The sequence below is a fragment of the Globicephala melas genome, chromosome 11, assembly GCF_963455315.2.
Source record: "Globicephala melas chromosome 11, mGloMel1.2, whole genome shotgun sequence".
Classification (NCBI taxonomy): domain Eukaryota; kingdom Metazoa; phylum Chordata; class Mammalia; order Artiodactyla; family Delphinidae; genus Globicephala; species Globicephala melas.
In genome coordinates this window covers 37329274-37356987 of record NC_083324.2, presented here as the reverse complement: position 1 = coordinate 37356987, position 27714 = coordinate 37329274, and the positions used below count along the sequence as shown (strand labels likewise).

The 27714-nt window shown below is 39.5% G+C and overlaps 1 protein-coding gene across 9 annotated transcripts in view; it reads left to right on the top strand.

The window, feature by feature from the left end:
* DOCK3 (dedicator of cytokinesis 3) overlaps positions 1-27714 on the top strand; it is a 403879-nt gene that overhangs the window by 184528 nt on the left and 191637 nt on the right. For all 9 annotated transcript variants that reach the window (XM_060308605.1, XM_060308604.1, XM_060308607.1 and 6 more), the window contains exons 6-7: positions 14039-14187; positions 21739-21823. In XM_060308605.1, the coding sequence (XP_060164588.1) occupies positions 14039-14187; positions 21739-21823 (234 nt within the window). The remainder of the gene's footprint in view (positions 1-14038; positions 14188-21738; positions 21824-27714) is intronic.

Here is a 27714-nt window from a genome sequence, read left to right as displayed (position 1 = left end):
AGTACATTTAAGCCTCCTCTCTTACACCTTATTTTCCCCTTTATTCTCTTACTGTTGCTCCTAGTTTGCCTCCAGCTTCCTGCTGCTAGAAATAGTACTGTGATAAACATCCTATAAATTTCCTCAGGGACCTATGTGAGAGTTTCTCTGGGATATCACTGGGAGTGGGATTGCAGCATTGTAGAGTATATGCCTATTTAACTTCACCAGATTACTCCCCCAAATTGCTGACTGGGCTGTACTTTCATGATTTTTACAATTCTGTTGGATATAAAAGTGGCATCTTATTGTCATCCTTTGCTTTTTTTCCTTTTTTAAGCTAGCAGTATTGGTGACCATTGCTTTATGTATTTCTTTTTAGGATTTCCCTTTTTGTTAATTATTATTCATATCACTTGCTATTTTTCATTTGGGATTTTTCTTTTTCTTGTTGATTTGTAGCAATTCCTTATAATTTTTTTATCTTTTTTGGTTGAAGTGTAGTTGATTTATTATATTAGTTTCAGGTGAAAAACATAGTGGCTCAGTATATTTATAGATTATACTCCATTCAAAGTTATTATAAAATATTGGTTATATTCCCTGTGTTGTATAATGTATCCTTGTAGCTTATTTATTTAGTACACAGTAGTTTGTACCCCTTAATTCCCTACCGTTATCTTGCCCTTCCCCACTTCCCCCTACCTACTAGTTACCACTCATTTCTTCTCTATATCTGTGAGTCTGTTTCTGTTTTGGTATATTCATTTGTGTGTTTATTTTTTTAGATTCCACATATAAGTGATATCATACAGTGTTTGTGTTTCTCTGTCTGACTTATTTTGTGAAGCATAATACCCTCCATATCCATCCATGTTGTTACAAATGGCAAAATTTCATTTTTTATGGGCAAGTAATATTCCATTGTATATGTACCACATCTTCTTTACCCATTCATCTGTTGATGGACACTTAGGTTGCTTCCATATCTTGCCTATTGCAAATAATGCTGCTGTGAACATTGGGGTGCATGTATCTTTTTGAATTAGTGTTTTCATTCTCTTTGGGTATATCGCCAGGAGTGGAATTGCTAGGTCGTATGGTAGTTCTACTTTTAGTTTTTTGAGGAAGCTCCATACTGTTTTCCATAGTGGCTGCACCAATTTTACATTCCCACCAGTGGTGTACTAGGGTTCCCTTTTCTCCATTCATTCTCTCCAGCGTTTATCATTTGTAGACTTTTTGATGATGGCCATTCTGACTGGTTGAAGTAGTACTGTGCAAAATATATAAACAGCTTATACAAATCAATAGCAAAAAAAAACAACCCAATTAAAAAATGGACAGAAGGGGCTTCCCTGGTGGCGCAGTGGTTGAGAGTCCACCTGCTGATGCAGGGGACCCGGGTTCATGACCCGGTCCGGGAAGATCCCACATGCCGCAGAGCAGCTGGGCCCGTGAGCCATGGCCTCTGAGCCTGCGCATCCAGAGCCTGTGCACCGCAATGGGAGAGGCCACAACAGTAAGAGGCCTGCGTACCGCAAAAAAAAAAAAAAAAAAAAAATGGACAGAAGGCATAAACACATTCTTCCAAAGAAAATATATAGGCACATGAAAAAATGTTCAATAGCATTAATTATTAGAGAAATGCAAATCAAAACCACAATGAGATACCACCTCACACCTGTCAGAATGGCTATCATCAAAAAGAACACAAATAGGGGCTTCCCTGGTGCTGCAGTGGTTAAAAATCCACCTACCAATGCAGGGGATATGGGTTTAAGACCTGGTCTGGAAAGCTCCCACATGCCGCAGAGCAACTAAGCCCGTGCGCCACAACTACTGAGCCTGTACTCTAGAGCTTGCGAGCCACAACTACTGAGCCTGTGAGCCACAACTACTGAAGCCCGCGTGCCTAGAGCCCATGCTCCACAACAAGAGAAGCCACCGCAATGAGAAGCCCGCACACTGCAATGAAGAGTAACCCTCACTCACCGCAACTAGAGAAAGCCTGCGCGCAGCAATGAAGACCCAACACAGCCAAAAAAAACAAAAAAACAAAACAAAACAAAACACAAATAAGCATTGGCGAGGATACTTTTTAAGGAATACATACATAGGTAGTTAAAACATGAAAGAATAAAAGGATACAAATCAAGACCATGGTTACCAGGAGGTTGACAAGGATTATTATTAGGGATGTGCACATAGTAAGATTCAAGGGCCAAGGCCAGACGTGGTGCCCTGGCAGGGGTGCCATGATCAGTTTGGAAGCACATTTAGATGACTTGGTGTTGTTTGGTAGCCTAGTCCAGAGAAGAATGTCTGTTGGAGGGAGGGCAAGGAATGTATTGTGGTAATAACTTTACTCAAGAGAACTTACTAGGTTCCAGGTGCAGTTAACCCCTGTAATAACCCTAGATAGATGCTCCTTTTTTTGTTGTTATTGTTAAAAGGATGAGGTAACCAAAGTCTCGCAGAGATTAGTAAATTTGCCTGAGGCACTGCAGTTCACAGAGTTGAGATAGAAAACAAGGCATTCTGACTCTAGAGCCAGTACCCTTATCACTATGCTGTATTGTCTTGATATTAAAGAATTATGAACCCCCCAGAGCAAGGGTCAGTAGTAGGAAGACAGGAGATTGTTTGGATAAGTTTCACAGATTGAATGTTTTTAATGGTGTTCAATATAAATTGTAAGAGTGGGGTGGTGGGGTGAAGTAAATTTGTGTTTTTATTTAAAGTTCCCAGCTGTTTTGTTTGTTTATTTCAATAGGTAAGACTAGAGCAGACAGGGTTAGGATTTGGCACAGCAAAATCCCTTTATGCCCTTGGAATTACGGCCTTGTGTGAAAGTACTGTTCATGAAGCATCTTAGATAACTTGGATGCAAATGTGCACCTTCTGCCTTTCCCATTCTTTGCTGAAGCTGGGTGACTCATATTCTGAAGGGGCTTGCTTGGCAGGGTAGCTGCTATCATTTCTGCCCTGTATATACTGTCACCAGAATGTGGAAGCTGTGAATGGACAGATGCTATGCTGCAGTCAAGAGACAAAGCTTTCTCAAGGGCATTTTTTCTGCTGTGGAATGTGTTTCATTTTTCATTCACTCTGGGAGTGAGATATATAAATGATCTAGCTTTTGTGGTGATTCAGCAGGGGATCATTGCACTTGTGCAGGTTTGGCTGCTTTCATTTGTTAATATTTAAAGTAATAAACGGCAGTGAAGGCTGAATTGAGACTGCTTAACTTTGTGACCCAGAGAAACACACTTCGTGTAGGGGATGGGGGAGGGGCTTTTATGTTAGGGGTTATTTAATTTCTTTTTTTAAAAAAAATCAAAGAAATATGTATATATGGGTTTTTAAATAATATATTAAAAATAACTAGGCCTTTAATGAAAAATAGTAGTTTTTGGCCCTATCTCTTCCATTCCTGATTTCTGTTCCATACTTATTTTATTCAGTTCTTTTAGCTATTTCTTCTAATATTTCATATTTCTAAATAATATTCTTTTAATGTACATCTTGATTTTTTCTATTTTAGATGTCATTTAATGATTTCTTATTATAGAAGATAAGAATTAAGCTCTGAATGTTCTTCTCCATACACGTATACTCTTTCCCTCTTCCAGTACTTCCAAAATAGTTATATCACCTTTTTTTTTTTGGTTAAGTCAATATGCAGTTGCTACTATGTCTGTGTAATTACTTTTACTTCTGAGCCATATAGTGAATTAAAGTTACATTGCCTTTCTTTCTTGTGTAACTTTGTTTTTTTATATTAATAATTGTTTCTCTTTTCATTTGTTTTGTTTTCTCAGTTTTCCTTCTCCTAGACTTCTGGCAGAAATGAAAATCTTCTTTGAGTATATTCAAATACTTTAGGTATTTTATAAGTTTAATTTTTTTTCCCAGTGACATCCTGTATGGAGCCCTCCAACCTCCTGTGTTGGCCAGACAATTTTCTTTGCCCCCTCCCATGTTCCTTTGTCTCCTGGGTTAAACCAGTGTCACCTTAATTCTTGGTTTACTTCCTCATTTGATTAATTACTTTCTCAATAATTTCCTGAGAAAAATGTGTAGGAGAAATTTTTTTGATATTTTGCATACTTGAAATGTCTTTAGACTACCATTACCTTGATAGTTAGTTTAGCTTGATATAAAATTCTTGGTTACAAATAAAGTACAGAAGTTTTAAAGTATTGCTTCATTATTTTCTAGCTTCCAGTGTTGTTATTGAGAAGTCCAATGTCATTCTAGTCTTTTATTGACACGTTGTTTTCATGAAAGATTTTAGGATGGTCTCTTTGTCCCCAGTGGTCTGCTGTTTTACAGCGATGTGTCTTACATGGGCTTTTTTTGTTTTTTCCTGTTGATTATGCTGGCTCCCCAGTGAGTTCTATCATCCTGAAAACTCATTTCCCTCAGTTCTGGGATATTTATTGTATTACTTTGTTTGCAGTTTCTTCCTCTCTGTTTTCACAGTTTTTTCTTCCTAGAACTCTTTTATTAGAATTGGACATCCTGGAATGATTCACCAGTTTTCTTATATTTTCTCACCCATTTATCCATTGTATTATGTTTTTTGTTTTACTCTCTAGCAGAATCCCTCAAAGTTCTATTCTATCATTATTACTGAATTTTGTTTTAAATTACAGCTATCCTCTTTTTGCCTTCTTTGGTCTTTTATTAGAATTGGACATCCTGGAATGATTCACCAGTTTTCTTATATTTTCTCACCCATTTATCCATTGTATTATGTTTTTTGTTTTACTCTCTAGCAGAATCCCTCAAAGTTCTATTCTATCATTATTACTGAATTTTGTTTTAAATTACAGCTATCCTCTTTTTGCCTTCTGAAAGCTTTTTTGGGCTCTGGATCTTTTTCTCCTGTGTTATATCCTGTTCTTTTTTTCAGGGATGTACTATAATGTTTATGCTCTCATGAATGTTAATTATTATTTCTTTGGAATCTTCTTTTATTCCTGGAATTGTTTCTATTTCCTCCAATTTCCATTTTTCTGATTGCTTTAAGTCTCATTCCTTCATGTTGGAAGCTTTATTCATTATATGGTATTCTTTTCCATTCATACTTAAGAATGATGCATTAAAAATTTGACAGAAAGCTCTGTGAATGGGGCTAGTTTTTACCAACTGGCAGATATTACTGTACAGTGATCAGAAGAGAGCCTGGCTTCTCATGGGAGAAGGAGAGCAACTGTCAGTATTTCTGGGTCTTTTCCCCTGGCTGAATTTTCCCAGTGAGGAATCCTTCATTCTCCTTCCTAGGAAGGCAAAAGTCTGGCTATCAACACTTCGCGAGCTCAGTGTGGGAAGGGCACCAAGGGCATCATTTATTACATAGTCTTTGACTTAATTTCCCTGTTTTAACATCATCAGCTCTGTTTGGTGCCCTGCAGTAGTTTAGACTCTGTTTTAACCTCTGTAGAGAGTAAAACTATCATGTGGAAAAAGCCTGGCAGAATAGAGTAGGAGTGATTATCTGAAGGTCTTAAAGCCTTTTAAAAGCCTTTTAACCAGTTCTCCTGTTTCCATTTCCCAAGCTCATGCACCAGACCTACCGCACTGGCACATGCACATATACATCTTCAGAGGTTCTTGGTACCTCCAGAGCCTGAGTCTTTCTGCACATAATGGGCTTCATTCTTATAGATTTCCTTCCTCTCCCCACCCCTCCGATCTCGGAGAGAGAGCAGTGAGTGGTCCTGAAGAGAGATCTTAGTTCCCTGCCCAGGAATTGAACCTGGGTAGCCTGGATGAAAACCAGGAATCCTAGCCATCAGATCACCAGGGGCTAGAGGCTAGAAGCAAAGTGGCCCTGGCTCTTACCCCGTTTGAAAAATGAATTTCTCAAGTAGGCAAAAACTGTAAAAAAAAGGTACAAAGTTTATTATCAGAGACACAGCATAACATGTGGGAGAGCACACAGACAGGCAGTTTGTTTATTTAAGGCAGAAGCAAGGCAGAAATACACGCCCGGAGAAAAAGTGTATGGGCCTCCTCTCTAATGAGGAGGAGTGCAGTAAAGAGGTGATTTAAATCACTTATATAGGACAGTTCTTCTGAGTCTTTGTTTACCTTTGGTCAGTTATCTTGTTTCTTTCTTCACACTTGACTGGTTTTAGGACCCTCCCCAACATGCGTGCACAACTTTTTGCTAAGATGGAGTCCACCGCAGAGGTCTGTGGGGGTATGTCCACACTTATTATGGGGTGGCGCTCCCTCCCTTTTTGACCCCCAAGGAGCCTTCCTGCGCATTTGCAGACACGGAAGTTTTCCTTGACCTCAGGAGTGGTCATCTTATCTGTTTACTTCAGCAAGCTCAGCTCTTGCCACTAACTTTGTCCTTGGAGTGTCTAGGGAAAACAAAGCTTCAGTTTTACTCCACTTGACAAACACCAGCTGTTCAGCCCAGGGTGAACGGGTGTGTATTTCTACCTACTACTAAGCCACCGGGCTTAGTTTTCAGTCTTTTATTTTGGCCCAGTTATCTACTTTCCAGCTTTCAACTTTAACATTTGGAGGAGGGGGTAATTGGGGCTGGTTTCTTATTGGTCTCTGTATCTAAAAAGAGGTATCTAGGGGAGACATACTAAATGCTGCCTTTAAGTAGAGCTTTGTTCAGTCTTGTGTAGAAGGGCTCTGAGCCTGAGAATGCCTCAGCTGTCCACAGCCCACTGTTAGGTAAGTTCACTGTGTTCAGAATCGTGAATGGGTGCCCTTGACATCAGCAACTGGAGCTTCCATTTTTTATATCACTGATATTTTACTTACCTTTCAGTTAGCTTTGATCCCTTCTTAGCAAGATCCTTATCTGCTCTAGGGAAAGAATATGATAGGCTTACTTAAACTAAGACTTTTAAGTCTTAACTCTCCTGTAAATATTTGTGTTGTAAAAGAGGATTGAAGCTATAAGTGGTATTATTTTGGTTATCAACAAGCCTGTGAGGGAGGATGTGTTTGGGTTGAGACTGGAGTGAGGAAGACATGTAGGCCTGTGAGAGGTGGAGGAGTAAATATGTATGTCAAGCAAAGAGAGTATATAGACACACCTCCATATTAGTGAGGAGTTTTAAAAGAATTTCCACATTACTTACTTGCATTCTTATTTCTTGAAAATATATGCTTGAAGATCTGTGTGAAATAGGTTGGATTTACATCTCTTGTTTCACAGAAATTTCTCTTTTGAAAATCAGTTTCAAGCCTTGGCCAACTAAGTTGTTGAACAACCTAAAATGAAAGTTTAAATTCTTGGGCTTAAAGATATTTTTGGCAGAAAGTTCATTAAAATTGCAAGCACTGCAGTTTAGATATTTTTTGTATTATACTGGGATGAGTGCTAGAGCTTTGGTATATAATATAAATATTTCAAATAGGGTTAGTTTACTTCACAGTAAGACACTTGATTATTAATAGCAATTAAAGAAAGAAATACTGGAGAGGTTTGAATATATCTGGGTTCTTAATGGTTAATCTTTTAGCGAGAAATAAAAGGAGTAAATAAAAGAATGTTCAAAAGTAAAATGTAAAATGGAGAGAGATCTGGGAATCATCCCTTAACAACTTAAACTTGAGATGCAATGTTTAATTTCCATTAAATTGATTTTGACCCAAAGTTTTTAGTACTATGGCTCTCTTTGATGAGAGCCGTACTTTTGATGTAATTTTCTTTAAATTAGATTTTATAATCTTATATTAGCATATGTTAAACAATCTTTATGCATATATAGTTTTAAAATAAAGTTAGCATGTTTATGATGGATATTCTACAACTTTACTCATTTACTGACCCAGAGGCATCATTGCAGCACAATCTTTCTTGCAACACTGAGTTACAAGCAGTTTAGTAAAAATAATTTTTAAATCTGGCGTATTTCTGCAGAGCTCTGGAATTCTTTCACAATGATAAGGCAAATTCTACCTGGCTTGTGCTGGCAAAGTAATTTAATTATTCTAAATGTATCACTTCTACTGATTCTTTGGTATACTTTCCAAATTCTGTGACCATTCTTGACAAATATTAGAGCTTTTGGAGAGGCTAAATGTGTTGCTAAGATTTCTTTTTCCTCGTCTTTAAAAAAATTTTTTTAAATCTTTTTATTTTTTTTTAAATTTCTGACAGTGTTGGGTCTTTGGTGCATGCGGGCTTTCTCTAGTTGCGGCGAGCGGGGGCTACTCTTCGTTGCTGTGTGCGGGCTCCTCATTGTGGTGGCTTCCCTTGTTGCGGTGGACGAGCTCTAGGCGCATGGGCTTCAGTAGTTGTGGCGCACGGGCTTAGTTGCTCCACGGCATGTGGGATCTTTCTGGACCAGGGCTTGAACCCGTGTTCCCTGCATTGGCAGGCGGATTCCTAAAGCACTGTGCCACCAGGGAAGCCCAAACTTTTTCATTATTGTATTTGTTATGGTGATCTGTGATCAGTAATCTTTGTTACTACTGTTACTCACTGAAGGCTCAGATGATGGTTAGCATTTTTTTAGCAATAAAATATTTTTCATTGAGGTATATACATTGTTTCTTTAGACATAATGCTATTGCACATTTAATAGACTACAGAATAGTGTAAAGATAACTTTTATATGCACTGGGAAACCAAAAAATTTGTGCAGCTCTCTTTATTGCAGTATTCACTTTATTGTGGTCATCTGGAACCAAACCCGCAATATCTCTTAGGTATCCCTCATATACTGTTATTTTGATCGACTAAGGAGTAGGTTTCTCGGTAGAAAAGGATTTTTCAGCCTGAGTGGGGTATTTAGCTGTCCTGTGGCATCGAGTGCTCTTAGGTAAATTGTGTGCTCTGGAGCCAGTCTCCGATATTCTTCAGGTTGAATGGCGTGTGTTCTCTTCTGCTAACAAACCCAAGAGTACCATGTGGTGTCAGAGCAGTGCTGGTGGAGCCTCTAGGGCTAGGACCTCTGGTCAAAGAGGCCATTAGGTTGGTCTGGAAAAAGAAATTAGCACCACATTGATTATAATAGTAGTGCTGCTTTCTGATGGTATCCATTTCATTCTTAGTGCAGGGTTAGTATTCCCAGCTTTATATAATTAGGAACAGTAACTGATTTTCTATTGGAAAAAAATACTGTACAGTTGTTCTGGTTATCTACATAACAAACTACTCCAAAGCTTTGTGGCTTAAAACAACTGTTTAGGGCTTCCCTGGTGGTGCAGTGGTTGAGAGTCTGCCTGCCGATGCAGGGGACACGGGTTTGTGCCCTGGTCGGGGAAGATCCCACATGCCATGGAGAGGCTGGGCCTGTGAGCCATGGCCATGGAGCCTGTGCTCCGCAACGGGAGAGGCCACAGTGGTGAGAGGGCCGCGTACCGCAAAAAAACCCACTGTTTATTATATTTCATTCTTCTCTGGATAGAGTGAGCTCAGCTGGGCAGTTCCACATAGGGTTTCTCATTCTGTTGCAGTCAGATATTGGCAGAAGCTGTAGTCTTCTGACAGTGTGGCTTGGCTAGGTGTGGCATCTAACATGCATCACTCACACAGCTGGGACTGCTTAATGGAGTGTCTCCTTGTGGCCTCTCCACGTAGCTTGGGCTTTTCACCACAAGGCGGCTGGATTCTGAGAGGGAACCTCCCAAGAGCATGTATTCTAAGAGACAGGAAGCAGAAGCTGCCAGACTAGTTAAGGGCTATGCCTAGAACTAGCTCAGCTCACTACTGTAATGTTTGATTGGTCAGAGCAGTCTCAGGGCCTGCCCAGGTTTAAGGCTGTAAAGAAGTAGGTTCCAGGGAAGTCCCTGGTGGTCCAGTGGTTAGGACTCTTAAGCTTTCACTTTGGTGGGCTGGGTTCAGTCCCTGGTTGGGGAATTAAGATCCCCCTAGCTACAAGGCAGGGCAAAAAAAAAAAAAAGGAAAGAAAGAAAGAAATAGGTTCCAGTTCATACCAGGGGAGTGTCAGGTTCACATTTTTGCAGAAGAGCACTTGGGATGGGAGATATTGTTGTCATGTTTGGAAAATACAATCTGTTAGAAACTCTTGACTAAAAAAAATAAATAACCATATAATGCCTTAAAAGAGTATATTAGCATATTCTTGCATTGCTATTGTATGTGTGTGTGCATGTTATTACATAGATATTGTATGTATGTGAGTATATGTTATGTGTGTGCATGTATATATGCATACACACATGTATACACATACATATATATGTGATATTTCAGTATCAATATACTTCATTATATGTAGCTTTAAAAAAGACACAAAACTGCACTTTTAATTAGTGTTCACAAATCTCAAAACCATCTAACAGTTGAACTATCTTTCCCCTGATTTGTGTTACCACTCTCCATGAGACTTTTTAATGTCTTTTCCTCTGTTTTCAAACCTCTAACACCCTCTTCCACTCTACTCACTCTCAGCTGATGACTTTGCTTTTTATTTCCTTGACAATAAAGCAGCCAGAGGAAAAATTTAGTTCTATCACCAAGTCTCCCAACTATCTGTGTCATTACTCAGTTCTTTGCCCTTCCTCTCTGTGACAATAGAGTATCCTGGTTAAGCGAAACCTTACCCCCCCCCCCACCTTTTAACCTGGGACCCATCTCTTCTTGACTACTTAAGGATTTAACACCTGCATCATCAAATTTTCCCTTCTACTAGATTATTCTCTTCTGTATACAAATAGCCTAAAATTGTGTTTCATTAAAAAAAAACCCTCCCTCCATAGCACAACCCTGTTTTGCTACATTTCTCTGCTTCCAGTTACTGAAAGTTCTACAAAAGAGTTGTCTATGCTCTGTCTCCATTCCCTCCTTTCCCATTACTCTTGAACTCACTCCACCCATTCCATCAGTGCTCAGTGATGGCCACCACAGTGCCAAATCCAGTGGCCAGTTCTCAGTCTATATTTTATTTAACCTCTCAGTGCATTTAACAAAGTTCTCCTTAAACCCTGTTTTCAATACTCTCTTGCTTTTCCTCTCACTTCACTGCTTACTTCTCAATTTCCTTTGCTAGATTCTCCTCACTTTCCTGACCTCTAAATGTTGAAACTCGGTGTCAAACTTAGCATGTCCTAATTGAACCTTGTTTCCCTCTTCCAGACATGCTTCTCAGGTTAGGAAAAAGAATGATCCTTGATTCCATTCATATCTCACATCTAATCTATCAGCAGATCTTGACAGCTCTAACTACAAAACATGTCAAAATTCCAAACTCTGAAATGTTTACCTTTACCATTCTTACCTTTGTCCAGTCAACCATCATCATGTGGATTGTTGCAATAAATAGTTTCCTAACTGGAACCCCCACTGTCCTCTTTGCCTTTTCATGATTTATTTTCAACAGAGCACTCAGAGTAATGCTTTCAAGACTTATGTCATATCACATCACTCTTCTATTCCAAATCTCCAGTGGCTTCTCATCTTGCTGGGAGTAAAAGCTAAAGACCTTAACATAATTTACAAAGGCCCTGCCTAATCTGGTCTGTGTTGCCTCTCTGCATCATCACCACTTTCCCCCTTGTTCACTTTGCTCCAGGTGCGCTGACTTCTTTACTCTCTGTGAATATGCCAAGTTCACTTCCACATTGAGGCATTTGCTCTTGCTGTTTCTCATGCCTATAAAATTTCCCCAGTTTTCCTAAATGCTGTCACTTTATTTCATTCAGGTTTCTACTTAAAGTTCGGCTCACAAGGAAGCCTTTCCCTGACCATTCTACCTGAAGCAGTAACTTCTCCTACTCCCCAGCCAATGCACCGTTGGCCACCCACTGTCCCTATCCTGCTTTAATTTTTCTTCTTAGAATTTTCACCACCATTATGTATTTGTGTATGGTCTATCTCTGCTCTCTAGAATGAAAGCACCATGAGAGTAGGGACTTTTTTTTTTTTTTTTTTTTGCGGTACGCGGGCCTCTCACTGTTGTGGCCTCTCCTATTGTGGAGCACAGGCTCCAGACGTGCACGCTCAGCAGCCATGGCTCACGGGCCTAGCCGCTCCGCGGCATGTGGGATTCTCCTGGACCGGGGCACGAGCGCATGTCCCCTGCATCGGCAGGCGGACTCTCAACCACTGTGCCACCAGGGAAGCCCAAGAGAGTAGGGACTTTTGATCACAACGAAGTAATAGCACTCAGCAGGTGCTCCATAAGCATTTGTTAATTGAATGAATAAATCAATGCTTGTATATGTATGTAGTGGATTGTTGTGTATGGCTTGATGGGAAAATAATAATCCTAACTTTCTATTTTAAACTTAGACAGGTGGCCCTGATTTATCATAAAGAAATGCATGTGCTGGAAACAAACACCACATTGCCTTTATTGCTTATCTCAAGATCTCAATTTTGCAGATATAATTTGCTTAGGCTTTGTTGCATTTGAGCTGGCAAGAATTTGAGTTCTGCCCATCTGCCAGCATTGTGTACCATCAAGGTGCTTAAGTTTTCTTCATATGTTCATTGAGTGAAGAAAGAACAGCTTGATGTAGTTAGAGTGCATGATTTCTAATGTCTTCTAGTTAAAAATAATTTCTCTTGGGCTTCCCTGGTGGCGCAGTGGTTGAGAGTCCGCCTGCCGATGCAGGGGACACGAGTTCGTGCCCCAATCCGGGAGGATCCCACATGCCGCGGAGCGGCTGGGCCTGTGAGCCATGGCCAATGAGCCTGCACGACCGGAGCCTGTGCTCCGCAGCGGGAAAGGCCACAACAGTGAGAGGCCCGCGTACCGCCAAATATAATAATAATAATTTCTCTTTAAGATGGACCTTTAAAAATCTAATGCTCCAGTGCTCCATTAGATGATTTCTAAGTAGTATGATGTTCCAAACATTTTAATCATAAGCTCAGAGCCACTTAAAAACATTAGCTGATTCTACTGATTTGTAATTTACTTCATAATTATAATTTTATTTACAGTCACTTGAATCCAGCTTATTTTGACAAGTGTCTTTTTAGGGGAAATCCAGATAGAGATTTTACTAACACTATGGTAAAGATTGATCTGTCTTTAAAAGCATTCTTTATAGATTAGTTACATTCCAAGAATTTTAATTATCATATAAAATTGTGCTTCTCTATAATAAAAACAGAAACCGAAAGATTCCAAAATCAAGATTTCACTTGTGAGCAAATAGAACTTTAGTTCTTAAACCTATATTCTTTAGTAAAGATGCTTATTTTTGTTAAGCATCTACTGTCATGGCATTTACATTTTTTACTTGTTAAAACCACTGTGATGTCCATAATTAAGTTCATTAAGCTGTTTCCATTTAACTCTTATAAAGGTGACGCTTTTTTTTGTTTTTTTTTAACATCTTTATTGGAGTATAATTGCTTTACAATGGTGTGTTAGTTTCTGCTTTATAACAAAGTGAATCAGCTATACATATACATATATCTCTTCCCTCTTGCGTCTCCCTCCCTCCCACCCTCCCTATCCCACCCCTCTAGGTGGTCACAAACCACCGAGCTGTGACACTTTTCACTGAACTGAAAAGAGTAGAACTCTATGACACTAGGGACACATACTGTTTTCAAAAGCTAATTAAAGCTAGATGAGGCCTGGAAACCTGGAATGAATCTCACTCCAGAGACTGTAGCTTTATGTTGAAACAGTTCTTTAAAATAGGGCAAGTGATTCTCTCTCTGCCTACCCCAACTTGAGTATCCTTCCTGGAGAAACCAGGGATGTTGCTGGATGGTTGAAATCTTTGTCATACATAGTAGCTTCTGTCAGAGAAAACCACTCTAGGCTCCTGTGTTTCTTTTGGTTCTGATTAAGTTTAGTAACTTACTGGAAAATTAATAGTTCAGGATAGAGTAGAGATAGACAGATGGTACTTTGCATATGCCAGATCAATTATGTTGTTAGATGTCACTTTGTAGAGATTTTTAGACAGTAGGAACTAAGGACTTTGGTTTAAGATTCTTAAATAAGCCTCTCTTTACATTGCCTGTTTTTAGAGGTTCAGAGAAATGAGCACTTTTCATAGTTTAACTATTTCTCTTTTTTTTTTTTCATTCCCTTTCCATATCCCTTTTTTATTTCACCCAACACCAAAAATGCCCTTTCAGAAACATAAAGTAGATCTTTTCTACAAGCTACGCCATGTGATGAATGAACTTATTGACCTTCGAAGGCAGCTCCTGTCTGGTCACCTGACTCAGGATCAGGTGCGGGAGGTTAAGCGGCACATCACCGTGCGCCTGGACTGGGGCAATGAGTAAGTATGAATGTCATTTGGGCATCTCTCAGTTTCATTTATGATAACTTAGTCCTCATAGAGTTGTACCTGATCAAAGCTTATCTTTAGGGATTAAAGACGTTGTATTCTCCATTAAGCTTTGATCATTTTTACAATGAGTAGCCGTTTCTTTCAGTTTATAGCAAAGGACGTTCACTGGTTCTACTCATTGAAACTCTCTCAGCCTCTATTTTCACTTCCAGAAAATTAAATAATTGGACTACATTAGCCTCTGGGGTTTCTTCCATCTCAAATTCCTTGATTCTAAACCTCAGTAATCAGAATACTCTTTTTTTTTTTTTTTTTTTTTTTCGGTACGCGGGCCTCTCACTGTTGTGGCCTCTCCCGCTGCGGAGCACAGGCTCCGGACGCGGAGGCTAAGCGGCCATGGCTCATGGGCCCAGCCGCTCCGCGGCATGTGGGATCTTCCCGGACCGGGGCACGAACCCATGTCCCCTGCATCGGCAGGCGGACTCTCAACCACTGCGCCACCAGGGAAGCCCCAGAATACTCTTTAGTTTCATCTCTTAGTACCTTTGAATTTGGTGTCCTTTACATTTTATAGCCATATAATGAATCCGAATAAGTATATACTACAAATGGGAACTGTCTACATCTGTACATCAGAATATTCTTAACTAATTCATCATTCAGAAATAGTCCTGTATTTATGCAGTGGGTATGACTATTTACTATTGCCATACAAGTAAAATTATAAGACTTTGGCATGGGAAGCTGGAGTAGATAGTACTCAGATTTTATTTCTTCCTAGATTTAATAATTGATATGATTCTCAAATGCTTTTGCCTCATTCTCTTAAAATCGGGTCCATTGAACTTTGAAGTGACGAGGTTGCTTCCTATTTAAGATATACGTTTACCTTAAGTATATTTTAGAACAAGTCTTTAGCTCCTCTCCGCCTCAAGACATCATTGAAATGACAAAAAATAAAAAGAGTGGGAGGAGTGCAGCAATAAATGGGATATGTGAACCCATTTCCAGAAGCTGAAAAGTAGATGGAGGATTAGTAACAGAAGAAGAAGCCTGTAATGTATGGAGGAAACTTTAGCTAATGAAGGAGTTGGTCTGCCTTGCAGCTGCTAGAATCATGGGAGAAAGGGAGTGTGCCCTGGAGCTTAACAAAAGGAAGTGCTTAAAAGTATGTAAAGTAATAATTCACTACTTTTGCTACCATGAGTAGCAAACCTGGCAGCCAGGTGTTTCCCTTTCAGATAGACAAATACAAAGACCAATTGCCTAGGTGGAAACTGGGCAACAAAAGTTTGAACTGGGACTTTATTGCAAAGCCCTCCATATTGAGGCATTTAAGGGTTTCAAAGTGTAATGAACAAATCCCTTCCACTTACCAGAAAGAGAAGCTTGCTAGCCACCCACCCATGTACAAAAAACTCTTCACATTTCTAGTGCCTTTTAAATTTGAATGGACAATCAAGTATTACCAAGTATTTGAAGAAATCCTTTCACAGGGAAGAGAGGGAGACCAGGATAAACAAAATACCTGGCCCTAGAGAGAGTGAAGATTAGTAAAGAACTTTAAAAATCTCTGAGTATCCTCCAGGAGAATCAAGAAGATTCATTATGCATTATAAAATGCTACGAAAAAGGAATGGAGAGTAGGATTTCAAAAAAGAATTTAGGCGGAGAACAGGAAGATAATTTTATGTCATCTCTAGGAAAATAAAACAAAAAGATGGGAAATGGTTAACAACAGTACAGAGATTCAATCTAGGGGATCCAACATCAGACATTATATTTCCAGGAAAAGAACAAAGGCAATAAAGAGGAAATTCTAAAAAAATGATAGAAGAGAATTTCCTAGAGCCAAAGAGCAGGTGACTTAAGATTGGAAGAGTCCATCAAATACCTAGTATAATGAATGGAGAAGAAAAACCAAAACCTACAGTGAGGCACACTAAGATATTTCAATATTTGGGGCTGAAGAGAAGATCCTAAAAGGTTATCAGACAGAAAAACAGGTCTTCTTACAAAAGAATAAGATTCACACCAGCCTCAAAAGTTTTATCAGTAACACTGGATGCTAGAATATAATGAAGTAATATCTTCAAATTTCTGTTGGGAAATGATTTGCCACCCAGAATTTTATAAACAACCAAACTATATAATCAAGTGTATGGGCCAAATAAAGCCCTTTTAAAGTACTCAAGGATGCAGAAGTTAACCTGTCATGGCTCCTTTCTTCATAAGAGACTTGAGAATGTGTTCTTCCAGAAATAGAAGAGTAAATCAGGAAAGAGGAAACACGGGATCTAATAAACAGTGAATCCAACCCAGAGTGGTACTGTTCAGTAGAAAAGAAAAAAGAACAACTCTACATTAGTTATTTGTGACACCATCCTATCCTTGTTTGTTTCATTAAATTACAACCTCTCTTGACTGTTAATAGCATTGCTTGGCACACACCACAGACTCCTTGTATGATATAACATGAATTCAGATGTACGATAGATCAGGCAGTGTTCTTTAAATCTAACTTTGGACAGTAAAAATCTTAGCAAAATGTAGTATGTTAACTTACAGTATAGCTCCAAACAGTACTATATGGTATCATTGTACTTATTTTAAAAAATGAATAATGGTAGTAATTTGCAAACATAGCATCACTATGTGCCAAGCAAATTGTTACTTTTGAACTGATGACACTAATAGTTGCATAAATCATTATGTTGCAGTTTAACTGCACTATACATACCAGTAAATGAACAAGAGAAATATTTTATCAATACCTCTTTATGATAAAAGTTAGAAAACAGACCAATCAGATTTTGCAGTCAAATCTGAAAACTTAAAGATGATAGCTTGGAAAAAAGTTCAAATTATATTTGAAAAAGGCAAAGAACATTATAAATACCTGTCAGTAAAGTACAGAGCTGTTCCACCTACATTAGTAACTTTTTCTCAACAAAGTGTGTATGTGCTTGTGTGTGTGTAGGGAGAGTATTTATATGTTCATTTTGATAAACAATATAAACCAGAAACATAGTTCCATTTCCCCCCCACCCCACTTTTTTCCCTTCTCCCTCCTTTCTCGAAACCCTGATCCTTCTCTCCTGGTGCTTCTGTATCTTCTTTCCTCCTTTCTCCCTTCCCTTCCACTTCTTTCTTTCCCCATTTCTTCTTCTTTCCATTTTCCCCTTTACTCCCCTTGATGTATTGACACAAAATTATTCCTCAAACTATTATGACCAAATTGATTACAATCACTTATAGCCATTAGTATTTAACTTCATGGTTATTAGTAGAAAGGTGGCAGGTATAGTGGAATATCATGGGTTCAGAGTAAGACAGACCTAGCTTGAGACAAGCTCAACTGTACTCCCTTAATAGGCTACTTAGTAACCTCTCTGGGCTTCAGTTTCCTCAGTTATAAAATGGGTCTAATACTGTGTACTTCCCATAGTGCTTAGAGGGGATATACATAAAATGCCTATTCCAAGTAAATGTTCAGTAAAAGGTAGCTATTATTAGTTATATCTTCTATTTTATTACTATATAAATATACCATGCTCTCATTAGTATAGTTATATCTATATGCTCTCATAGTATAAGTATCAGAAAAGGGCACTGCCCACAAAAAATCTTAGTATCTCTAGCCTTTTTTAACTAATTCTGGGGGAGAACTAGATCTTAAATGCCTTAAAACATCCATCATATATAATTAATTAACTTCAAGTTATTTTCTATGTTCTGTGGTTCAGATGAGGAAACCCAGAAGAAAAAGATACAATAGAAAATAGAACAGAATATGGAACATTCAAAAGACATGTAAAATTCAAAGAATTTGATAGAGAGAGAGATTCACGGTCTTTAGAGTGGTGCACCTAAAAGAATGCAGGAACAGAAATATGTCTTTTATTCACTGCTGTGTCCCTAAGTTCATCATGAGCCTAGCATAGAGTAGGTGCTAATATTTATTGAATTATTGGAATGAATGAATGAGTGATTAGTGACAAGTGGTGAGAGAAGACTATTTTTGTGAAAACTATTCACCTAAGCAGTTGGTAAGACCATTTTAAAAACTCAGCTCTATACTACATCTGTATGTAGATGTATATGTAGTTGTATGCCTCCTGCTTGTTTAGGAGTCTTTTTTCAGACACAATTGTCTTTAATCACAATCCTTGTACTTTAAGTCATATTTTAGCTAACGATATAACACATAATGATAACAGCAGAAGCAGTTCACAATGCCTGGCAGTGTACTGAGTGCTTTACATGGATTAATCCTTACAATAGCCTGTGACAGTAGAGAAGACAGTATTCTTGGGGGGAGAGCCAAGATACAAACTAGGCAATCTGACATCAGAGCCCATGCTCCTAACTACTCTGATGCGCTGCCTTCCTTTGCTGTGACGATAAAGAGACTAAGTTGACCATTCCCTGCACTTACTGTTCACTGTTCTTAGAATATGCCATAGGAAGAAATAGCCAGGAGCCTCTTTTACAGAGTGAAATTTTAGTGAACATGTGTTGTTTCTCACTGTGCAGCACCTCTGCCTTCTTCCAATGAGGACAGTCCTTCAATTTAGCTTTTGGAAACTACTCTTCATCCATTGAAGATGATCTTAGTAGAAGGAAATCAGTCTTCGGTTTTATTAGATCACCTGTTAATCATTTTCTTATTTCCTAAGGTAACGAAATCAAGAAACTAAAAGGTACTGTGTTTTAACAGCTTCTAGGAGAGGGAAAACACTTTGCTCTTGGGAGAATTAGCATGAGGAATATGAACATTTGCTTGACTCAAAACTGCTCTATTTCCTATATCCAGTACCATTGGTGGTACATGATAGATCCTCAGAGAGTGTCTTTGGGGTGAGTGGATGGGTATATGGGTGGTTAATTGAATGGACAAGCAAGCTAAGTGTGGCATAGTGCCAAGGTAGAGTTTGCATAGATGCCATTCTCCGGACAAGCCGCATCATTGCGTGTAGTGCACTACTACAGAGCATATACTCTCAACCCTGGCCTTACTGACTTAGATCCATCTGGATTTTTTCTTAAGCTGTTGTACTGAAAACATCTATTTTGATTGGATTATTTGTACGGTCTTCTTTTTGTTAATTAATTGTAATATTTAGACTACCTCATATATTTTGTGACCATCAGTGGTTAAAGAATATGTTTGAAATTTTATCTCTTCATTTTTGTATTTAAAGAATTTTCAACAGCATGACTACAGAAAATTTGTAAAATATCTTAAATTGATAAATGGTTTAATTTCACTTTCCTTGTACAAATACTAATACCATTTTTGTGATCTTTCCACTGTTTTTCCACATATATGTAAAAGTATTCTAAATATTTGAGATCAAAACTGCAAAATTATCTTTCAGATGTAAATTGCTTTTTAAGATGAGAGAGGTGGAAAGGATGTGCTTCAGCTATATCTTGCTCTCCATGATACTACTGCCTTTACATGCTATAAGTATTAGAAGCCAGAGTCCTGAAATTATTTCAGGGAAATTAAGAATAATTAATAAGAGGTGATTGAATGGAGTACTTCTTTGATGTATGAAGACAGGAAATAAAATCTCTTATAGATTTAAGTGCATTAACATCAGTAATCAGATTTGATGTCATGGTTTTACCATTAAACTGTGAACTATTGTAGTTAAGGACAACAGTGTATTACTGATCTTCTCATCAGGCAAAACTACGAGGGTTTTTTTTTTTTCTGTATTTAATACCAAAAAATTATTTCCTCTTTAAAAATGCATATTTCTCTATTATAGAATAATACAAGTTATAGTAATAGGTAATAGAAAAATATGGGTTTTTATCCTTTAATAGAAAAATAGGTTTCTCCATTTTTTTTGCCTGTTAAAAAGTACACATCTAAATTTTAATTCTTAATCATATTAGTCTGTGTGATTAGCGTGTTTGCTTATAGCTTCTTCATGTAGGTTTGATTCCCCATTTTTATTTTATCAGTCTTATTACCATTTAACCTCTTCATATCTTTTCCTATAAAATAGGGTTAAATTGTAAGTAAAATAATTCTGCATTTTGGATGTATATGTGGCTTAGTTTTTTTAATTTTTGCGGTACGCAGCCCTCTCACTGTTGTGGCCTCTCCTGTTGCGGAGCACAGGCTCCGGACGCGCAGGCTCAGCAGCCATGGCTCACGGGCCCAGCCACTCCGCAGCATGTGGGATCTGCCCAGACCGGGGCACGAACCCGTGTCCCCTGCATCAGTAGGCGGACTCTCAACCACTGCGCCACCAGGGAAGCCCTACGTGGCTTATTTTAAATAAGTGGGAATTTTATTCACAGAAAGAGCCTAGAGAATTAGTTTTGCTAGCATATTCTAAATGTAGTTCATAATCTAGGTGAAGAAAAAAATATATACACTTTTCCTTCCATCATCTATGGCATACTTTTTGCCAGGTGCAATAATTCATAACACTCGCTTTAGAGTAGGGTGGTCACAGAGCAGCTCTGAAACCCTGATGAGAGTTATAGGCCCTCTCCTCAGAGAAAATGCATATATGAACACATGCACATACTTTTATATGTAGTTACAGGAGTCCACAACTCCTAATTCCACTGACTCCAGAGTCAGAGCTGTTGTTCTAGAGAGTGAGAAAGGGTGTAACATGTACTGAATATAAATTATGTACCATATTTGAACCCAAGAGTTCTGCCTGTCCAGAGTTATTTCCACTGTCTCATACTGCCTCCCAATCAACTATTAATCATTATCACTTATTCCTTCATGCCCAAGTTATACCAGATCTTCTAAGTATTGTTTTCTTTATTAATCGTGCTCCCTGGTTAAACTTCCATCTAAAGTGTCTTAAGGTATTGGCTAATGTGTGGTGAGGTCTTTACTATAACCCAGTGTCAGTATTAATTAAATTGAAAATGAGATAAAACTCAACCAAGACATAACTTTCTTTGAGTTTAATACCTTTAGGAGGTGATTTTTTTTTTTTGGCTGTGCCTTGCAGTATCTTAGTTTCCCAGCCAGGGATTGAACCCATGCCCGTGGCAGTAAAAGTGCAGAATCCTAACTAGTGGACCTCCTGGAATTCCCAGGAGGTGATTTTTATGTGTTTGACTTTGAATTACAAATCTACTTGGACACTGAATAATTTTTTTTATCCTAATGAAAGTAATGCATGGCTGAGCCTGTACATACTTGCAGGATGGGGGAAATTGAAAAATAAACACAACTTATTAATGATCTAAGAAAATCCATCCTTAGTGAACTCAAGCAATCTGTTATAAATGTGATACTGAATGAATCCTTTTTACCGTCACAGGGGGAACTACTTGATGACGAAAATTGTCACAGTCTTAAAATCCCTAGCCTCATTTATTTACCTGAAGGTGAACACAGTTAGGTTACTGGATAAAGGCATGTCCCTGCAGAGGCAGTGTCTGAACTTCTGTCCATAAGGTCATGGTTGGCATGGGCTCTCAGGCACATAAAGAGAGATGAGTAATTTGAGGACATGGCATGCTGAATGTGGTTTTTCTCTTTACTAGGCATTTGGGCCTGGACCTGGTGCCTCGAAAGGACTTTGAAGTAGTGGATGCGGACCAGATTAGTGTCTCAGATCTCTATAAAATGGTAAGAAATTATTACACAGTGTAGCTTGCTCCTGCACACTTAAGTTTTTCTCTTTTACTATCCCTAATTACATTATGAAACAATATTGCTAAAATCATTCCTTTGTCTTTGTTTCAATGTATTTAAGGGCTCTTCCTTATCTGGACAGTACCTATCACACTTGCTCTCTAAATGGAATTACTATGTAGGGCATTTGGGCCTACTGTAATGTCTAGCTGTCATTTCTCAGTTGGTTTTGCTGGTGAACAGAGCTCCTTCAGCCTGCAGCAGTTACTAAAATTTTGTCTCTCTCCACCTCTTAAGAAAAGCAGGTAGTTGAAGCTGAAAAGAGCCAGTTATTAATAATGTAATGATTAACCCTGGAAATAATGTACCAGCATTTCTTTCTTAAAACTTTTTTTATTGAACTATAGTTGATTTACAATGTTGTGTTAGTTTCTGGTGTATAGCAAAGTGATTCAGTTGTGTGTGTGTGTGTGTGTGTGTGTGTGTGTGTGTATTCTTTTTCAGATTCTTTTCCATGAGAGTTTATTACAAGATATTGAATATAGTTCCCTGTGTTGTACTGTAGGGCCTTTTGTTTATCAGTGTACCAGTATTTCTAAGATAAATCCTTAACTGTCTGTTGGTTATTATAAAAGTGTATTGAGTTGACTGATAACCAAGATTACATTTTGCAGGCTGAATAAGAAGAATTAACTAAAAGGTACAGAATTTTAAAGTAAAACAAATAAACATCAGAAACCTTCGGTGACTATTAAGCTTAGACTAAAGGACTGGGTAAAACCTCACTTTGAGGAGTATATATTCAAGGAGTGTATATTGGTGAGAATTACAAGTTTTAGAAAGAATTACAAATTTCTCTTTAAGAAAATGTAATATTTTTAGGAAACACAGAGGATGCAAAGTATGTTGCCTGGTCAAGAACCATAGGAAATTTGCCTAAATCATATACAAATAACATATCAGTTGCTTCTGTATATTTGGTTATGTATATTTACAAGTATACAAAAGCATTTGTGTCCAGTTGCCTTAACTATGCTCTGTGTGAAGTGATATGTGTGAGATATAGAAATTAAAGATGGAAACTTACTCCTTCCCTTAAGAATATCACCGTCTATGGCTCAGTGGTTACGAATCTGCCTGCCAATGCAGGGGACAAGGGTTCGAGCCCTGGTCTGGGAAGATCCCCCATGCCGCGGAGCAACTAAGCCTGTGTGCCACAACTACTGAGCCTGTGCTCTAGAGCCCGTGAGCCACAACTACTGAGCCCGCGTGCCACAACTACTGAAGCCCACGTGCCTAGAGCCTGTGCTCCGCAACAAGAGAAGCCACTGCAATGAGAAGCCCGCACACCGCAATGAAGAGTAGCCCCCACTCGCTGCAACCAGAGAAAGCCTGCACACAGCAACGAAGACCCAGCGCAGCCAAAAAAAAAAAATTTAAAAAAAAAAAAAAAGAATATTACCATCTAGGGTATTGGTTCCTAACTCTTTCTATATTATGGAGGATCAATAAAATTTCTCCCCAGGACGATACAAGTATGATTTTGCATACAAAATTTTATACTCAATTTTAGGGAATTGATAGTTGCCTCTGAACCCCATGCATGGTCCCCATGTTTAGAAACTACTCTAGTGGGATCAGATAGACCACAAACAAGAAGGTTTATGAGCTGCATGTCATAATTAAGATATACACTGATGCTGTTAGAGGGAGTAGCTGATCTCCTGGGGCTTTGAGCAATCAATGAAAGCCTCCAGAGGCAAGTAATGCTTAAGATGAGTCTTGAGAGATGTGCAGGGCTTCATCAGGAAGACAAGCCATAAGGAAGGACATTCCAAAAATAGCACAGAGCATAGGGAAGTAGTAATTCCAGGAAACTATAAGATATTTGGTAACTTTGGCATGTAAGTATGTGTTAGCAATTGGGAGATAAGGCCAAGAAGAAGGCAAGAGCCAGATCACAAAGAGCTTTGTAATCCCCAAATTAGTAGAACTGCTAGTCTGATAGAACCATGGAGTGACATGATTGGATGTGGGTTTTAAATGCTGAGAGAGTATAAAATGCAGAAGACTGGAATCAGGGAGGAAAGAGACCACGGAAGTGATTCAGGCAAGAAATAATGGCTAGGCAACAATAGGAATGGAGAAAAAATGCAATAGAGAATGTAGATGTTAATAAGTAAAAATGATGAATTTTGATGATCAATTAGATGTGGAAAGTGAAGGAAGAATGACAGTTTGAAGCTAAGAACTCCCCTCAGAATGGTGGCTTGGAGGATGATATTTTTGGTAAGGATTTTGCATTTTATTCTAAGTGTGACAGAAGGCCTGTGAAGGTATTTGAGCAGGGGAATTACATGATTTGGCTTACATTTTAAAAGGATTCCTCCAGCTGATGTGTGCAGAAGGACTGGAGTAGAGCAAGAATGGAAACAGGGAGCAGTCATTCAAACAAAAGATTTTGATTTCAGTATCTTGAGCTAGATAGGGTTGGAACAGTGGAAGTGGTAAGTTGTTGGATTCTGAATATGTGTTGAAGGATAGATCCAGTCAGAGTTGTTGATAGATTGAATAGATGTGCGTGTGTACAAAAAAGAGAAAGGTCAGAGAAGAATGACTCCTATGTTTTGACATGCCCAACTTTGACCTGGGTGGAAATGGAATAGGAAACATTGTGGGAGAAGAGAGTAGAGCAGTGGGGATCAATATTTCTGGTTTTTCCTTTCAAGGTTTAAATGTCTTCTAGACCTCCAGACTGAGATGTTGAAAGTCTGGAGTTCAGAAGTGAAGTTAAGATATAACAATTTTGGAGTCATCAGAGTATATATGGTATTAAAAGCTGTTGGATAAGATGACCACTGCTTTCCACAAACCTCCATACAGTGAAACCCAGTGGTCAGCAGGTCCTACACAGCAATTCCAGACAGTCAAGCATCAACAGCCATTGGAAGAAACCTCCCACATGAAAGTTAAAGACCAAAAGAAATACTTATGAAAGAAACTTGGAAAAAACTGACAACTCAGTGGAAGAAAATGGTGATTGCTGTCTGCAAAGGGAAGTGAGACAGCCAGGAAGCAGAGCGGAGCAATCTAAGAAGCAACCCAAGGAGCTCTAGAAAATTACAAATGAGATAACTGGAATAAACTTGGTATAAATACTGAGACATCTAGACATGGCTAGGAACAAGGAAGTAGGGCAGACAGAGGCTGCCAGTATCAGTCATGCATTGGGAGCTACCATGGCTCACAGTGGCCTGCTCTGCTTAGGATCCCAGCAGCCTTTGCTGCTGTGGACCTCAACAGCCCTTGTGGACACTGCAGAACCCCTCAGCTTTTATTACTGGGGACCTCATAATGGACCTCAGCAGACTGCTCCACGGAGGACCCCAGCATATTTCACCACTGAAGAAACCAGTAGCCACCACAGAACCCCTGCAGATTTTGCCATTAAGGTTTTCACCCCACAGGTATCTGCATTCACAGATGCCAGCCACCTGAGTCCTCCACCTCCCTCTGCATCTCTTGACAGAGCACGAGTTATGTAGCAGCCCTGGCCTCTGTGGTTGTGTGCATGTAAGACACCAGTCTAGACCCCTACAGCTGAACCCCACTGCTTTGTGTGTGCTCATGTCTAGCCTCTGCAGCTATGTACCTGCACGCCACCAGCCTGACTCCCAACACAGGCCTCCACTGCCATGCATACAACCACGGCAAGCCCCTGTAGCCATAGGAGTGTATGCCAACAGCCAAGGCCCCCACAGCTGCTTGTGGCCCATATCCAGCCTTGACTTGTCACTGGCCTGCAACCCTAGGCTCACCTAAAGGTAGCCCCTGCAGCTGTGCACCTGCACACTGGCCAGCCCAACTCCCATCCCTGCCTCCACTGCCATGCATGTGCTCATGGCTAGCCTCTACAACCTCATGAATATGTGCCAACAGCTAGGGTCCCTGCAGTTGCTTGTCAATCTGCAGTTGGCACCAGCCCTTTCTGCTAGTCCCAGCCCTTGCTATTATGTGTGTGTCTGCAGCTTCCCCCTCCCACTCTGCAGGTACCTGAAGCTGGACCCTGAAGCCGGACCCTGGAGCCATGTGTGTACACACTTCTGACTCTGCCCACCACTGCTGCCTGCCCTGGTCCCTAGCCACTGGACCTGGAAGATCCACTGAGGACCCCAACATCCCTTACAGCTACTGTGGACCCTCCACAGCTTTCCCTAAGAATCACAGAACTGTTGATATGTGGACCTGTGTGGCCTCAGCCAATGAGACCTGCACCCTGAGCCCAGAGCTACGATATGCCCTAACCTGGGCACCCTGCACCATTAGACCCAGAGTCATAGCATACTCTAGCATCCTCACATCCATAGGTGAAGATCTTTCCTTACCAAAGCCAGTCCATAAAGTCTTGAAGAGATAACAGCTCTTCAAATGTGCAGACAACTATGAAAGGCTACAGGGATCACAAAAAATCAGGGAAACATGACACCACCAAAGAACACAGTAAATTTTCAGTAACTGACCCTAAAGAAATGGAGATATACAAATTGCCTGACAGAGAATTCAAAGTAGTTATTTTAAAGATGCTCAGAGAGCTACAAGAGAACACCAGTAAACAGTTCAACAAAATCAGGTAAATAATACAAGACCAAAATGAGAAGTTCAACAAAAAGATAGAAAACATAAAAGAGAACCAAACGAATTTTGGAGCTGAAGAATACAATGACTGAACTGAAGAATTCAGTGGAGAGATTTAGTATTAGACTGGACCAAGCAGGAAAAAGAATTAGTGAACTTTGGGACTTCCCTGGTGGTGCACTGGTGAAGAATCCTCCTGCCAACTCAGGGGACACGGGTGTGAGCCCTGGTCTGGGAAGTTCCCGCGTACTGCGGAGCAACTAAGCCTGTGTGCCACAACTGCTGAGCCTGTGCTCTAGAGCCCATGAGCCACAACTACTGAGACTGCGTGCCGCAACTACTGAAGCCCACGTGCCTAGAGCCTGTGCTCCACAACAGGAGAAGCCCGTGTACCACAATGAAGAGCAGCCCCCGCTTGCCACAACTAGAGAAAGCCTGTGTGCAGCAACGAAGACCCAATGCAGCCAAAAAAGATTTTTAAAAACTCATAAAACAAAGAGTCCCTGGAATTCCCTGGCAGTCCAGTGGAGCCAAAAAAAAAAAAGAGAGAATTAGTGAACTTAGAGACAGATATATCAGAATTTTTCAGTCAAAGGAGAAAAAAGTAAAAAGAATGAAGAAACCCTATGATATTTAAAGATTACCATTAAGAGAATCAATCTATAGATTATTAGAGAACCAGGAAGAGAAGAGAGCAGAAAGGGGCAGAAAGCTTACTTAAAGTAATGCCTGAGAACTTACCAAATCTGGGGGGAGAGATTTGAACATCAAGTTCATGAAACTCATAGGTTACCAAACAATTTGAACCCACAGAGATCTTCTCCACGACATTATAATAAAACTATCAAAAATCAAAGACAGAGAAAAATACCATATGATATCACTTATATGTGGAATCTAAAAAAATGATACAAGTTAACTTATTTACAAAACAAATAGACTGACAGACATAGAAAACAAACTTATGGTTACCAAAGGGGAAAGGGGGGGAGACAAATTAGAAGTTTGGGATTAACAGATACACACTACTATATATAAAAACAAACAAGGGGCTTCCCTGGTGGTGCAGTGGTTGAAAGTCTGCCTGCCGATGCAGGGGATGCGGGTTCGTGCCCCGGTCCGGGAAGATCCCACATGCCGCAGAGCGGCTGGGCCCATGAGCCATGGCCCCTGAGCCTGCGTGTCCGGAGCCTGTGCTCTGCAACGGGAGAGGCCACAACAGTGAGAGGCCCGCATACTGCAAAAAACAA